General features: G+C 44.1%; 1 protein-coding gene across 1 annotated transcript in view; it reads left to right on the forward strand.

Annotated features, from left to right (window-relative positions):
* The window catches only part of LOC110511297 (cell adhesion molecule 2-like), a 227381-nt gene that overhangs the window by 95748 nt on the left and 114009 nt on the right, over positions 1–17624 (forward strand). Inside the window, exon 4 of the mRNA XM_036989434.1 lies at positions 16758–16895. Within this exon, the coding sequence (XP_036845329.1) occupies positions 16758–16895 (138 nt within the window). The remainder of the gene's footprint in view (positions 1–16757; positions 16896–17624) is intronic.

The following is a 17624-nucleotide window of genomic DNA, read 5'->3' on the forward strand; positions in this document are numbered from 1 at the left end:
TCCTAGTGGTTAACAAAGTGTGTGCAGAGAGGACCAAGCTAATGTATCTTATGATGAATGAACTAACTGTAAGTTTAGTTTAGTTTAGTTTATTTATTTTATTTTTACAGGGACAGTGCACATTAATCAATGTTTCAGTAAAAGTGACGGTTTTAGCCAGCCGGCTAATTTTCAACCGCAGTCCCTGGGCAGGTTATTAAAAACAATTACAATATAGACAATAGCAGCATAGAACAAGCAAGACATAGCAACATAGGACAAGCAAGACATAGCATACAGACAGAGCAACATAGGACAAGCAAGACATAGCATACAGACAGAGCAGCATAGGACAAGCAAGACATAGCATACAGACAGAGCAACATAGAACAAGCAAGACGTAGCATACAGACAGAGCAACATAGAACAAGCAAGACGTAGCATACAGACAGAGCAACATAGGACAAGCAAGACGTAGCATACAGACAGAGCAACATAGGACATGCAAGACGTAGCATACAGACAGAGCAACATAGAACAAGCAAGACGTAGCATACAGACAGAGCAACATAGAACAAAAAGCAACAAGACAAAATTCATAAAAGCAACAAAGTGTTTCCACACCTCACAAGCTACAGATAACAGACAACATGGAAAGCAGCAACACACAGCTAGGGACCATGTTCACAAATCTGATTGACCTTTAGCCAGGTCTTCATGCATTTTGTGAAAGTGTGATATGTGGTGCAGTTATGTGTGTCTGATGGCAGTGTATTCCAGACATGGGAAGCTCTCACAGAGAAAACGGATTTACTAAAGGTGTTTTTCCTTAAGGGAACTATACAGTCACCTCTCATGGCAGACCTTGTGGATTTGCTGCCATATGTTTGGGTTTTCTGTTTAACAAAAATACTGAGTGGAGGGGGAGCCAGGCCATTTAGGATCTTGAAAACAAGACATGCGTCTGTGTATTGCACAAGATTTTCCCAACTCAGGAGCTCATGCTTTCTGAGGATGTAACAGTGATGATGGCTATCGGGCTTCCTATCAAGCACTTTGAGAGCCTGTTTGTAGACAGACTGAATGGGTTTTAATGTTGAACAACAAGCTTAGGCCTAACTAGTCAAGCAGTATGTTAAGTCGGGGAGTATCATAGATTTGAAGTACAATTTTGCTACCTCTGTAGTCAAACAATTTCATATAAATCAGAAATTAGCTAGGTTGAATTTGGTTATTTGAATTACCTTTTTCACCTGCTTTGTCGCTCTGGATAAGATAAATGACTCGCTATTGTAGTCGCTCTGGATTAGAGTCTGCTATCAGGAGTTTTCTAGAATGAAACACACCGTTGACAGAAACCATGACTGGCTACATCACTGCTTGGTAAGGCAACTGCTTGGTATGGCAACTGCTTGGCGTTCAATCACAATGTGCTACAGAGGGTGGTGAGGACAGCCCAGTACATCACTGGGGTCGAGCTCCCTGCCATCCAGAACCTATATATCAGAGGGTGGTGAGGACAGCCCAGTATATCACTGGGGTCGAGCTCCCTGCCATCCAGAACCTCTATATCAGAGGGTGGTGAGGACAGCCCAGTACATCACTGGGGTCGAGCTCCCTGCCATCCAGAACCTCTATATCAGAGGGCAGTGTGCACAGCCCAGTACATCACTGGGGTCGAGCTCCCTGCCATCCAGAACCTCTATATCAGAGGGTGGTGAGGACAGCCCAGTACATCACTGGGGTCGAGCTCCCTGCCATCCAGAACCTATATATCAGAGGGCAGTGTGCACAGCCCAGTACATCACTGGGGTCGAGCTCCCTGCCATCCAGAACCTCTATATCAGAGGGCAGTGTGCACAGCCCAGTACATCACTGGGGTCGAGCTCCCTGCCATCCAGAACCTCTATATCAGAGGGCAGTGTGCACAGCCCAGTACATCACTGGGGTCGAGCTCCCTGCCATCCAGAACCTCTATATCAGAGGGCAGTGTGCACAGCCCAGTACATCACTGGGGTCGAGCTCCCTGCCATCCAGAACCTCTATATCAGAGGGTGGTGAGGACAGCCCAGTACATCACTGGGGTCGAGCTCCCTGCCATCCAGAACCTATATATCAGAGGGTGGTGAGGACAGCCCAGTACATCACTGGGGTCGAGCTCCCTGCCATCCAGAACCTCTATATCAGAGGGTGGTGAGGACAGCCCAGTACATCACTGGGGTCGAGCTCCCTGCCATCCAGAACCTATATATCAGAGGGTGGTGAGGACAGCCCAGTACATCACTGGGGTCGAGCTCCTCTATACTAGGCCTTTCCTCTGTGTCAGAGGAAAGGCCCTTAAAATAGTCGAAGACTCCAGCCACCCTAGTCATAGAGTGTTCTCTCTGCTACCGCACGGCAAGTGGTACTGAAGCACCAAGTCTGGAACCAACAGGACCATGAACAGACTGCTAAATAATTAGTTCAAGAAGCAGTGAAGCTTTTTGCACTCACTTTTTTGACTCATCCGCAACTGTTTATCATCCATCACTTGTATTCATAGTTATATGTGGATATCAATTACCTCGTACCCCTGCACATAGACTCAGTACTGGTACCTCGTGTTTATAGCTGAGTTACCATGGACTCAGTACTGGTACCTCGTGTTTATAGCCGAGTTATCATGGAGTCAGTACTGGTACCTCATGTTTATAGCCAAGTTATCATGGACTCGGTATTGGCACCTCATGTTTATAGCCAAGCTATCATGGACTCAGTACTGGTACCTCGTGTTTATTGCCAAGTTATCATGGAGTCTGTGCTCGGACCTCATGTTTATAGCCAATATATCGTTACTCATTGTATGTTATTACTTTATTATTACGTGTTTTACCTTTCTATTACTTCTCTGTGTTCTTTCTCTCTGCATTGTTGGGAAGGGCCTGTAAGTATTTCACTGTTAGTCTACACCTGTTCTTTCTCTCTGCATTGTTGGGAAGGGCCTGTAAGTATTTCACTGTTAGTCTACACCTGTTCTTTCTCTCTGCATTTTTGGGAAGGGCCTGTAAGTATTTCACTTTTAGTCTACACCTGTTCTTTCTCTCTGCATTGTTGGGAAGGGCCTGTAAGTATTTCACTGTTAGTCTACACCTGTTCTTTCTCTCTGCATTGTTGGGAAGGGCCTGTAAGTATTTCACTGTTAGTCTACACCTGTTCTTTCTCTCTGCATTGTTGGGAAGGGCCTGTAAGTATTTCACTGTTAGTCTACACCTGTTCTTTCTCTCTGCATTGTTGGGAAGGGCCTGTAAGTATTTCACTGTTAGTCTACACCTGTTCTTTCTCTCTGCATTGTTGGGAAGGGCCTGTAAGTATTTCACTGTTAGTCTACACCTGTTCTTTCTCTCTGCATTGTTGGGAAGGGCCTGTAAGTATTTCACTGTTAGTCTACACCTGTTCTTTCTCTCTGCATTGTTGGGAAGGGCCTGTAAGTATTTCACTTTTAGTCTACACCTGTTCTTTCTCTCTGCATTGTTGGGAAGGGCCTGTAAGTATTTCACTGTTAGTCTACGCCTGTTCTTTCTCTCTGCATTGTTGGGAAGGGCCTGTAAGTATTTCACTGTTAGTCTACACCTGTTCTTTCTCTCTGCATTGTTGGGAAGGGCCTGTAAGTATTTCACTGTTAGTCTACGCCTGTTCTTTCTCTCTGCATTGTTGGGAAGAGCCTGTAAGTATTTCACTGTTAGTCTACACCTGTTCTTTCTCTCTGCATTGTTGGGAAGGGCCTGTAAGTATTTCACTGTTAGTCTACGCCTGTTCTTTCTCTCTGCATTGTTGGGAAGGGCCTGTAAGTATTTCACTGTTAGTCTACACCTGTTCTTTCTCTCTGCATTGTTGGGAAGGGCCTGTAAGTATTTCACTGTTAGTCTACGCCTGTTCTTTCTCTCTGCATTGTTGGGAAGGGCCTGTAAGTATTTCACTGTTAGTCTACACCTGTTCTTTCTCTCTGCATTGTTGGGAAGGGCCTGTAAGTATTTCACTGTTAGTCTACGCTTGTTATTGACAAAAACAATTAGATTTTATTTGTAATAATCAGTACCCCACACAAATATGGTTTCATTTCCTGATGCTGAGATCGTTTTGGAGCCAATCAGTTTGTTTAATTTCCTGATGTTGAGATCGTTTTTTAGCCAATCAGTTTGTTAAATTTCCTTATGCTGAGATCGTTTTGGAGCCAATTACTTTATGATAATGTTAATGGAAGGCTGAAACTCGTTTAGGCCATTAGCAGACTGTGTGTGTCAACAACAATGTTAACAGCATAAAAGACTGCTCTATGAGGGGGACACACACACTCAAAGAGGATACATTATTAGGTTACAATACTTAGCCATATTTAATGGACCAAACAGAGAGAGATTTAATTAATGCATAAACAGTCTGAATTCAAGCCAGATCACTCAAGATTGACTTTTAAATTGGACGTCTTATCATGTACTGAGGACGTCAGGGAAAGCCTTCAAAACCGGCCACTAAGGGCAACATTGAGTGCTATTACCATCAAGTAGGCTTGAGTTTTGCTTGGGCGATGTGGAGTGGGGTGGGTGTAATTGCACAGACTCAGAAAGGATATGGACAGACTTACGTTACAGTACTGAACCAGTGGTTGAAAAGTACTACATTTGTCATAAAAAGTCACCCGGTAAAATGCTACTTGGTTTTAAAATGTACTTATGTATCAAAAGTAAAAGTATAAACTATTTAAAAAATTATGTATATTAAGCAGTATATAGCAAACCAGACTGCACAATTATAATGTTTTATTTTTATTGCCGGAGAGCTGCAACTCCAACACTCAGACATAATTTACAAATGAAATATTTGTGTTTAGTGAGTCCTCCAGATCAGAGGCAGTAGGGATGACCAGGGATGTTCTCTGTTTAGTGAGTCCTCCAGATCAGAGGCAGTAGAGATGACCAGGGATGTTCTCTGTTTAGTGAGTCCTCCAGATCAGAGGCAGTAGGGATGACCAGGGATGTTCTCTGTTTAGTGAGTCCACCAGATCTGAGGCAGTAGGGATAACCAGGGATGTTCTCTGTTTAGTGAGTCCACCAGATCAGAGGCAGTAGGGATGACCAGGGATGTTCTGTTTAGTGAGTCCACCAGATCAGAGGCAGTAGGGATGACCAGGGATGTTCTCTGTTTAGTGAGTCCTCCAGATCAGAGGCAGTAGGGATGACCAGGGATGTTCTCTGTTTAGTGAGTCCTCCAGATCAGAGGCAGTAGGGATGACCAGGGATGTTCTCTGTTTAGTGAGTCCACCAGATCAGAGACAGTAGGGATGACCAGGGATGTTCTCTGTTTAGTGAGTCCACCAGATCAGAGGCAGTAGGGATGACCAGGGATGTTCTGTTTAGTGAGTCCACCAGATCAGAGGCAAATCAAATCAAATCAAATTTTATTTGTCACATACACATGGTTAGCAGATGTTAATGCGAGTGTAGCGAAATGCTTGTGCTTCTAGTTCCGACAATGCAGTAATAACAAGTAATCTAACTAACAATTCCAAAACTACTGTCTTGTACACAGTGTAAGGGGATAAAGAATATGTACATAAGGATATATGAATGAGTGATGGTACAGAGCAGCATAGGCAAGATACAGTAGATGGTATCGGGTACAGTATGTACAAATGAGATGAGTATGTAAACAAAGTGGCATAGTATAGTATAAAGTGGCTAGTGATACATGTATTACATAAGGATACCGTCGATGATATAGAGTACAGTATATACGTATGCATATGAGATGAATAATGTAGGGTAAGTAACATTTATATAAGGTAGCATTGTTTAAAGTGGCTAGTGATATATTTACATAATTTCCCATCAATTCCCATTATTAAAGTGGCTGGAGTTGAGTCAGTGTCAGTGTGTTGGCAGCAGCCACTCAGTGTTAGTGGTGGCTGTTTAACAGTCTGATGGCCTTGAGATAGAAGCTGTTTTTCAGTCTCTCGGTCCCAGCTTTGATGCACCTGTACTGACCTCGCCTTCTGGATGATAGCGGGGTGAACAGGCAGTGGCTCGGGTGGTTGATGTCCTTGATGATCTTTATGGCCTTCCTGTGACATCGGGTGGTGTAGGTGTCCTGGAGGGCAGGTAGTTTGCCCCCGGTGATGCGTTGTGCAGACCTCACTACCCTCTGGAGAGCCTTACGGTTGAGGGCGGTGCAGTTGCCATACCAGGCGGTGATACAGCCCGCCAGGATGCTCTCGATTGTGCATCTGTAGAAGTTTGTGAGTGCTTTTGGTGACAAGCCGAATTTCTTCAGCCTCCTGAGGTTGAAGAGGCGCTGCTGCGCCTTCTTCACGATGCTGTCTGTGTGAGTGGACCAATTCAGTTTGTCTGTGATGTGTATGCCGAGGAACTTAAAACTTGCTACCCTCTCCACTACTGTTCCATCGATGTGGATAGGGGGGTGTTCCCTCTGCTGTTTCCTGAAGTCCACAATCATCTCCTTAGTTTTGTTGACGTTGAGTGTGAGGTTGTTTTCCTGACACCACACTCCGAGGGCCCTCACCTCCTCCCTGTAGGCCGTCTCATCGTTGTTGGTAATCAAGCCTACCACTGTTGTGTCGTCCGCAAACTTGATGATTGAGTTGGAGGCGTGCGTGGCCACGCAGTCGTGGGTGAACAGGGAGTACAGGAGAGGGCTCAGAACGCAACCTTGTGGGGCCCCAGTGTTGAGGATCAGCGGGGAGGAGATGTTGTTGCCTACCCTCACCACCTGGGGGCGGCCCGTCAGGAAGTCCAGTACCCAGTTGCACAGGGCGGGGTCGAGACCCAGGGTCTCGAGCTTGATGACGAGCTTGGAGGGTACTATGGTGTTGAATGCCGAGCTGTAGTCGATGAACAGCATTCTCACATAGGTATTCCTCTTGTCCAGATGGGTTAGGGCAGTGTGCAGTGTGGTTGAGATTGCATCGTCTGTGGACCTATTTGGGCGGTAAGCAAATTGGAGTGGGTCTAGGGTGTCAGGTAGGGTGGAGGTGATATGGTCCTTGACTAGTCTCTCAAAGCACTTCATGATGACGGATGTGAGTGCTACGGGGCGGTAGTCATTTAGCTCAGTTACCTTAGCTTTCTTGGGAACAGGAACAATGGTGGCCCTCTTGAAGCATGTGGGAACAGCAGACTGGTATAGGGATTGATTGAATATGTCCGTAAACACACCGGCCAGCTGGTCTGCGCATGCTCTGAGGGCGCGGCTGGGGATGCCATCTGGGCCTGCAGCCTTGCGAGGGTTAACACGTTTAAATGTCTTACTCACCTCGGCTGCAGTGAAGGAGAGACCGCATGTTTTCGTTGCAGGCCGTGTCAGTGGCACTGTATTGTCCTCAAAGCGGGCAAAAAAGTTATAGGCAGTAGGGATAACCAGGGGATGTTCTCTTGATAAGTGTGTGAATTAGACAATTTTCCTGTCAACATGTAATGAGTACTTTTGGGTGTCAGAGAAAATGTATTGAGTAAAAAGTACATTATTTTCTTTAGGAAATGACTGAAGTAAAAGTAAAAATTAGCAAAAATATAAATAGTAAAGTAAAGTACAGATAACCCAAAAAACTACTGAAGTAGTATTTTTACTTATTAAGTACTTTACACCACTGTACTGAACCACATTGTATGTAACAAACAGAGAGAGACAGTGAGTGATTGAATTACTGCACAAGCAGTCAGATTACATCTCGGGCTGGGCGGGGCGGGGGGCGAGGTCTGTGGATCTTTCTGCTGTTGTCTGGAGACCCCAGTGGAAATGTAATTCAGTATCATTCAGAACATCGTTCAGAGCCCCATCTGTCCTGAACACATAAGCAGACACCTCACAATTTCCTCAACTGGCAGCTTCATTAAATAGTACCCGCAAAACACCAGTCTCAACATCAACAGTGAAGAGATGACTCTGGGATGCTGGCCTTCTAGGCAGAGTTCCTCTGTCCAGTGTCTGTGTTCTTTTGCCCATCTTAATATTTTATTTTGATTGGCCAGTCTGAGATATGGCTTTTTCTTTGCAACTCTGCCTAGAAGGCCAGCATCCCGGAGTCGCCTCTTCACTGTTGACGTTGAGACTGGTGTTTTGCGGGTACAATTTAATGAAGCTGCCAGTTGACGACTTGTGAGGCGTCTGTTTCTAAAACTAGACACTCTAATGTACTTGTCCTCTTGCTCAGTTGTGCACCGGGGCCTCACACTCGTCTTTCTCTTCTGGTTAGAGACAGTTTGCGTTCTGTGTAGGGAATAGTACACAGCGTTGTACGAGATCTTCAGTTTATTGGCAATTTCTCACATGGCCTTCCTTTCTCAGAACAAGAATAGACTGACTAATTTCAGAGGAAAGGTAATTGTTTCTGACCATTTTGAGCCTGTAATTGAACCAACAAATGCTGATGCTCCAGATACTCAACTATTCTAAATAAGGCCAGTTGTATTGCTTCTTTAATCAGAACAACAGCTGTGCTAACATAATTGCAAAAGGGTTTTCTAACGATCAATTAGCCTTTTAAAGTGATAAACCTGGATTAGCTAACACAACGTGCCATTGGAACACAGGAGTGATGGTGGCTGATTATGGGCCTCTGTACACCTATATAGATATTCCATAAATAATCAGCCGTTTCCAGCTACAATAGTCATTTACAACATTAACAATGTCAACACTGTATTTCTGATCAATTTGAAATTATTTTATTGGACAAAAAATGTGCTTTTCTTTCAAAAACAAGTCGGGAGTTTGCATACACCTTAGCCAAATACATTTAAACTCAGTTTTTCACAATTCCTGACATTTAATCCTAGCAAAAATTTCCCTGTTTCAGGTCAGTTAGGATCACCACTTTATTTTAACAATGTGAAATGTCAGAATAATAGTAGAGAGAATGATTTATTTCAGCTTTTATTTCGTTCATCACATTCCCAGTGGGTCAGAAGTTTACATACACTCAATTAGTATTTGGTAGCATTGCCTTTAAATTGTTTAACTTGGGTCAAACATTTCAGTTAGTCTTCCACAAGCTTCCCACAATAAGTTGGGTGAATTTTGGCCCATTCCTCCTGACAGAGCTGGTGTAACTGAGTCAGGTTTGTAGGCCTTGTTCGCACACACTTTTTCAGTTCTGCCAACAAATATTCCATCCGATTGAGGTCAGGGCTTTGTGATGGCCACTCCAATACCTTGATTTTGTTGTCCTTAAGCCATTTTGCCACAACTTTGGAAGTATGCTTGGGGTCATTGTCCATTTGGAAGACCCATTTGCAGCCAAGCTTTAACTTCCTGACTGATGTCTTGAGATGTTGCTTCAATATATCAAAATAATTATCCTTCCTCATGATGCCATCTATTTTTTTTAAGTGCACCAGTCTCTCCTGCAGCAAAGCACCCCCACAACATGATGCTGCCACCCCCGTGCTTCACGGTTGGGATGGTGTTCTTCGGCTTGTAAGCCACCCCCTTTTTCCTCCAAACGTAACGATGGTCATTATGGACAAACAGTTCTATTTTTGTTTCATCAGACCAGAGGCCATACTCAGTCAACCCACACTTCCCCTTACTGCAGTAATACTCAGTCAACCCACACTTCCCCTTACAGCAGTAATACTCAGTCAACCCACACTTCCCCTTACAGCAGTAATACTTATTCAACCCACACGTCCCCTTACTGCAGTAATACTCAGTCAACCCACACTTCCCCTTACAGCAGTAATACTCAGTCAACCCACACTTCCCCTTACAGCAGTAATACTCAGTCAACCCACACTTCTCCTTACAGCAGTAATACTCAGTCAACCCACACTTCCCCTTACTGCAGTAATACTCAGTCAACCCACACGTCCCCTTACAGCAGTAATACTTAGTCAACCCACACTTCCCTTACAGCAGTAATACTCAGTCAACCCACACTTCTCCTTACAGCAGTAATACTCAGTCAACCCACACTTCCCCTTACAGCAGTAATACTCAGTCAACCCACACTTCTCCTTACAGCAGTAATACTCAGTCAACCCACACTTCCCCTTACAGCAGTAATACTCAGTCAACCCACACTTCCCCTTACAGCAGTAATACTCAGTCAACCCACACTTCTCCTTACAGCAGTAATACTCAGTCAACCCACACTTCCCCTTACAGCAGTAATACTCAGTCAACCCACACTTCTCCTTACAGCAGTAATACTCAGTCAACCCACACTTCCCCTTACAGCAGTAATACTCAGTCAACCCACACTTCTCCTTACAGCAGTAATACTCAGTCAACCCACACTTCCCCTTACTGCAGTAATACTCAGTCAACCCACACTTCCCCTTACAGCAGGTCCTCCTCAGTCTAGTCAACTGTTGATTCTATTCAGCTCAAGGTCCACTTCATATATGTTATGTTACCAGACTAAATTGAAAGCTATACAAAAAAACACATCTTTCAGAAAACACATCTTACCTTTCATAAAATACAGTCGGTGAATGTTTCTGGAGCTTATCCGTTGATGCGAAGAACGGTGACGTCAGATCAAATGTACAACATCTCTCTGATTCAGAGGGGTTAAATGCAGAAGATGTTAGGCTACTGACTACGTACCCCCTGATGTCCGGTAGTACCATCAGCTACAGAGAAGCATCACATTTCCCCTGAGCAATGATTTACACACACACCACATGTCTCAACACACACCACATATCTCGACCACAGCAGTCAACTATCTAGCCACAGCAGTCAACAGGCTAGCCACAGCAGTCAACTATCTAGCCACAGCAGTCAACTATCTAGCCACAGCAGTCAACAGGCTAGCCACAGCAGTCAACTATCTAGCCACAGCAGTCAACTATCTAGCCACAGCAGTCAACTAGCTAGCCACAGCAGTCAACTAGCTAGCCACAGCAGTCAACTATCTAGCCACAGCAGTCAACTAGCTAGCCACAGCAGTCAACTAGCTAGCCACAGCAGTCAACTAGCTAGCCACAGCAGTCAACTAGCTAGCCACAGCAGTCAACTATCTAGCACCAGCAGTCAACTATCTAGCCACAACAGTCAACTAGCTAGCTACAGCAGTCAACTATCTAGCCACTGCAGTCAACTAGCTAGCCACAGCAGTCAACTAGCTAGCCACAGCAGTCAGCTAGATAGCCACAGCAGTCAGCTAACTAGCCACAGCAGTCAGCTAACTAGCCACAGCAGTCAACTAGCTAGCCACAGCAGTCAACTAGCTAGCCACAGCAGTCAACTATCTAGCCACATCAGTCAACTATCTAGCCACAGCAGTCAACTAGCTAGCCACAGCAGTCAACTAGCTAGCCACAGCAGTCAACTAGCTAGCCACAGCAGTCAACTAGCTAGCCACATCAGTCAACTAGCTAGTTAGCTGTTTAGCCTTTTAACAGATGCATTCATTTGTTTGTAAACAAATAACCCAGCCAGTTAGCTACAATGTGATCAGAGTAGCCAAGTCAAAGTCTAAAAACCAACCAAATAAATCAGATTTGACCGTTCAGACACAAGTCCCAAGTGTGAAGGTGGTTTGAAATATCTGTATCTAAAGAACACATTCAAATCGGGTATTCAAAAAAAAATGGATTTGAGTCACTTCAAACTGCCAATGTGAGGCTTAAAGTACCCTCTCAAGAGGAACCAGAAACACAAGGCCAGAAACAATCAATACTATCGACCAGCAGACCTGTCAATCAATCAGCTTCAGACTGACCTTGGAACACACACACACACACCGCATGGACGCGCACGCAAACACACACATAAGCACATCGCATGGACACACATTCACAGGACATTCAATTAGTTTACTCGTTGTAAATAAGAACTATGGGCCTCGTTGTAAATAAGAACTATGGGCCTCGTTGTAAATAAGAACTATGGGCCTCGTTGTAAATAAGAACTATGGGCCTCGTTGTAAATAAGAACTATGGGCCTCGTTGTAAATAAGAACTATGGGCCTCGTTGTAAATAAGAACTTGTAGAAAAACAGAGGATGAAGGGAAGCGCTACTAAGGTACACAATAGTATATTTTGGTAGATAGAAGGTGCTCTTTGGTAAAAGGGGTAAATTGGTCATCAAAAAGAAAGGAGAACCATGGCACTCTTCATATACAGTGCCTTGCGAAAGTATTCGGCCCCCTTGAACTTTGCGACCTTTTGCCACATTTCAGGCTTCAAACATAAAGATATAAAACTGTATTTTTTGTGAAGAATCAACAACAAGTGGGACACAATCATGAAGTGGAACGACATTTATTGGATATTTCTAACTTTTTTAACAAATCAAAAACTGAAAAATTGGGCGTGCAAAATTATTCAGCCCCCTTAAGTTAATACTTTGTAGCACCACCTTTTGCTGCGATTACAGCTGTAAGTCGCTTGGGGTATGTCTCTATCAGTTTTGCACATCGAGAGACTGAAATCTTTTCCCATTCCTCCTTGCAAAACAGCTCGAGCTCAGTGAGGTTGGATGGAGAGCATTTGTGAACAGCAGTTTTCAGTTCTTTCCACAGATTCTCGATTGGATTCAGGTCTGGACTTTGACTTGGCCATTCTAACACCTGGATATGTTTATTTTTGAACCATTCCATTGTAGATTTTGCTTTATGTTTTGGATCATCGTCTTGTTGGAAGACAAATCTCCGTCCCAGTCTCAGGTCTTTTGCAGACTCCATCAGGTTTTCTTCCAGAATGGTCCTGTATTTGGCTCCATCCATCTTCCCACCAATTTTAACCATCTTCCCTGTCCCTGCTGAAGAAAAGCAGGCCCAAACCATGATGCTGCCACCACCATGTTTGACAGTGGGGATGGTGTGTTCAGCTGTGTTGCTTTTACGCCAAACATAACGTTTTGCATTGTTGCCAAAAAGTTCAATTTTGGTTTCATCTGACCAGAGCACCTTCTTCCACATGTTTGGTGTGTCTCCCAGGTGGCTTGTGGCAAACTTTAAATGACACTTTTTATGGATATCTTTAAGAAATGGCTTTCTTCTTGCCACTCTTCCATAAAGGCCAGATTTGTGCAATATACGACTGATTGTTGTCCTATGGACAGAGTCTCCCACCTCAGCTGTAGATCTCTGCAGTTCATCCAGAGTGATCATGGGCCTCTTGGCTGCATCTCTGATCAGTCTTCTCCTTGTATGAGCTGAAAGTTTAGAGGGACGGCCAGGTCTTGGTAGATTTGAAGTGGTCTGATACTCCTTCCATTTCAATATTATCGCTTGCACAGTGCTCCTTGGGATGTTTAAAGCTTGGGAAATCTTTTTGTATCCAAATCCGGCTTTAAACTTCTTCACAACAGTATCTCGGACCTGCCTGGTGTGTTCCTTGTTCTTCATGATGCTCTCTGCGCTTTTAACGGACCTCTGAGACTATCACAGTGCAGGTGCATTTATACAGAGACTTGATTACACACAGGTGGATTGTATTTATCATCATTAGTCATTTAGGTCAACATTGGATCATTCAGAGATCCTCACTGAACTTCTGGAGAGAGTTTGCTGCACTGAAAGTAAAGGGGCTGAATAATTTTGCACGCCCAATTTTTCAGTTTTTGATTTGTTAAAAAAGTTTGAAATATCCAATAAATGTTGTTCCACTTCATGATTGTGTCCCACTTGTTGTTGATTCTTCACAAAAAAATACAGTTTTATATCTTTATGTTTGAAGCCTGAAATGTGGCAAAAGGTCGCAGAGTTCAAGGGGGGCGAATACTTTCGCAAGGCACTGTAATTAATTAAAATGCCTTTATTAGTATGTCATGTTCAATAGAAACAAAGCTTTAAAAAATCAGATGCGTTTTGGCTGAATGACCTTCATCAGGTAGTTAAACTTTGATTCCATTGAACATGCCAAACAAATAAAGGCATTTTAATTAATAATTTGAAGAGCACCATGGTTCCCCTTTCTTTTTTTATAAATAATTTGTTCTTTAACTGACATGCCTAGTTTAGACAAAGGTTAAATATTTATTTTTGCTTTAAGTTAATCTAGCATTTTACCAAAGACAAGTAGACTGGCTACATCTGGAAATGTACAGGAGAACAGTAGACTGGCTACACCTGGAAATGTACAGGAGAACAGTAGGCTGGCTACACATGGAAATGTACAGGAGAACAGTAGACTGGCTACACCTGGAAATGTACAGGAGACAAGTAGACTGGCTACACATGGAAATGTACAGGAGACAAGTAGACTGGCTACACTTGGAAATGTACAGGAGACAAGTAGGCTGGCTACACATGGAAATGTACAGGAGACAAGTAGACTGGCTACACTTGGAAATGTACAGGAGAACAGTAGGCTGGCTACACATGGAAATGTACAGGAGAACAGTAGGCTGGCTACACATGGAAATGTACAGGAGAACAGTAGGCTGGCTACACATGGAAATGTACAGGAGAACAGTAGGCTGGCTACACATGGAAATGTACAGGAGAACAGTAGGCTGGCTACACATGGAAATGTACAGGAGAACAGTAGCTCCACATCAGTCAGAGTGCTGTCTGCTGATAGAATAATGGAGAACAGTAGCTTCACATCAGTCAGAGTGCTGTCTGCTGATAGAATGATGGAGAACAGTAGCTCCACATCAGAGTGCTGTCTGCTGATAGAATGATGGAGATCAGTAGCTCCACATCAGTCTGTCTGCTGATAGAATGATGGAGAACAGTAGCTCCACATCAGAGAGCTGTCCGCTGATAGAAAGATGGAGAACAGTAGCTCCACATCAGAGAGCTGCCTGCTGATAGAATGCCTATTGGTGAATTCTCATCAGAATGGAGAAGTGCAACTGAAGCCCTAAATGTGTCTGATGCAGAGCAGAAATTTAAATCAGAAAATCTGCATTCATGAAACGCAGCAAAAATATATATTATGCTTTGTAGTGTGAAAAACTGAAAATTCTGCATTAACACAACCCTTAAGTTTAGCTTTCTAAATAAGTGGCTGAATTAATATGGTGACGGGGCATCACATTGTGTTATCTTTCTGCCCTTTGGATGAGTTATGTGTACAGCTGTTGCTGCTATCTTGATTTCCTTGCATTTTTTCTCCTCTCTGTGCTCAGACTGTCTGTTCCACCACCCTCTTCTCTGAGCAGAGCAGGCAGGCCCATTTCCCTAATGACTCCAGACTCCACACAGACACAGGGTGTTAACATGCTGCTCCAGAGACAGTACTTTTCCTACTTCCGACTCCAGACTCCACACAGACACAGGGTGTTAGCATGCTGCTCCAGAGCCAGAGCTGTTCTTCCTTCAGACTCCAGACTCCACACAGACACAGGGTGTTGACATGCTGCTCCAGAGACAGTACTGTTCTTCCTTCAGACTCCAGACTCCACACAGACACAGGGTGTTGACATGCTGCTCCAGAGACAGTACTGTTCTTCCTTCAGACTCCAGACTCCACACAGACACAGGGTGTTGACATGCTGCTCCAGAGCCAGAGCTGTTCTTCCTTCAGACTCCAGACTCCACACAGACACAGGGTGTTGACATGCTGCTCCAGAGCCAGAGCTGTTCTTCCTTCAGACTCCAGACTCCACACAGACACAGGGTGTTGACATGCTGCTCCAGAGACAGTACTGTTCTTCCTTCAGACATGCATGCGTCAAAACTTTGTTCATTTGCACAACATCTCTCGTTCACATCCGCTTGTAACTGTCCAAACTCACCAAAAATAACATATGGTAGCTCCTACCTATATATGTATAACTTTATGAGCTGGATATATATAATCTAATATTTCACTTAAAATGTTGTTTTTTGGTATTAAATAATAAACAAACTTCTACAGAAGCCTCAGACACACACACCCTTGAGGGATGTTTGGGTTGCATAGTCATAATTACTCAGTCAAAGTTTAGCCGTCGATATATGAGTGTTAATCTTTCTCTTCTACCCTTTACAGCTCTATCCATCCTCTTCCTCTTCCTGTCTGTTCAGAAGACGGATCACAAACACACACACCCTTTACACTGTCCGCCCTCGTCTGTTCAGATGATGGATCACACAGACACACACCCTTCACACTGTCTACCCTGGACTTTTCAGATGATGGTTCCAGGTTAATCTCAGTGTTTTTCCTGTCCGCCTCCCCGACACACTCTGAGCTGAGCTACATCATATTCATGCAGAACTAGGCCAGGTTTATGGTAAAACCTCTGCCATACAGAGGCTCCCGCTCGGCCCAATCAAAACCTTTTTCTGTCGAGTCCCTGCCCGTCTTCTGCAAACATCTTCTGAAAACATCTGAAACCCTACTTGTTCAAAGAGTATCAACCCCCCCCCCCCCCCCCCCAATCATGAATGTACTGACTATGACTGGTCCACCTAGCTATCTGAAGAGGAATGTACTGACTATGACTGGTCCACCTAGCTATCTGAAGATGAATGTACTGACTATGACTGGTCCACCTAGCTATCTGAAGATGAATGTACTGACTATGACTGGTCCACCTAGCTATCTGGAGATGAATGTACAGACTATGACTGGTCCACCTAGCTATCTGAAGATGAATGTACTGACTATGACTGGTCCACCTAGCTATCTGAAGAGGAATGTACTGACTATGACTGGTCCACCTAGCTATCTGAAGATGAATGTACTGACTATGACTGGTCCACCTAGCTATCTGAAGAGGAATGTACTGACTATGACTGGTCCACCTAGCTATCTGAAGATGAATGCACTAATGCACAGACTTCAACCCTGTGTGTTGTGTCACATTTTAACCTGTGTAATTCCCCCCGGTCCTGTAGGGGTGCCAGAGAAGCCAGAGATAGACGGTTTGACCAAGCCTGCCCTGGAGGGAGATGAGATCACTCTGACCTGTATGACCCACGGCTCCAAGCCTGCTGCCAACCTCCGCTGGTTCAGGAACGAGAAGGAGATCAAAGGTCAGGACACAGACATCTACTACTGTTACTACCCTTCACAGGTCAGTAGGTCAGAGGTTAGAGGTCAGGGGTTAGAGTATGTATGACCCTACGGCTCCAAGCCGCCTGCTGCCGACCTCCGCTGGTTCAGGAACGATACAGAGATCAAAAGTCAGGACACTGTTCTAATATTCCTCTTCCTCCACCTTTTCTTCATCTACTTCCTCCTCCTCCTTGTCTTCCTCCTTCTCATCCTTCTTCTCCTCATCTTCTTCATCCTCTTCCTCCTCATCCTCCTACTTCTATTCAACTCTTGTCTTTGCTGCAGGCTACGTGATTCTGATGGCTCAGACATAGTTGGAGCATCTGTAAGAGAAACTTGAAATCTAGGGTTGATACTGTGATTCCCGCAGGTCCACGTATCTTTTCGCCTTGACTGTGTGTATCTGGTTATGCAATTGTTTCAAAGCTGGTCTGTGAGGTGGATTAATTGGTAGATTCACAAGAATAGCAGAGCAAAATCTTGCATTTGTTAGTCTGTTTGAATTGCTACCTCACATATTTCTGCTTCCCTCAACTTCTCTCCTTCTCCGAGTGGTTAATAACCTCTTAAAGCTAGGGGGCAGAATTTTCACTTTTGGATAAATAGCATGCCCAATTTCAACTTCCTGCTACTCATGCCAATAATATAAGATATGCATATTATTCATATATTTGGATAGAAAACACTCTGAGTTTCTAAAACTGTTT

The sequence above is a fragment of the Oncorhynchus mykiss genome, chromosome 10, assembly GCF_013265735.2.
Source record: "Oncorhynchus mykiss isolate Arlee chromosome 10, USDA_OmykA_1.1, whole genome shotgun sequence".
Classification (NCBI taxonomy): Eukaryota; Metazoa; Chordata; class Actinopteri; order Salmoniformes; family Salmonidae; genus Oncorhynchus; species Oncorhynchus mykiss.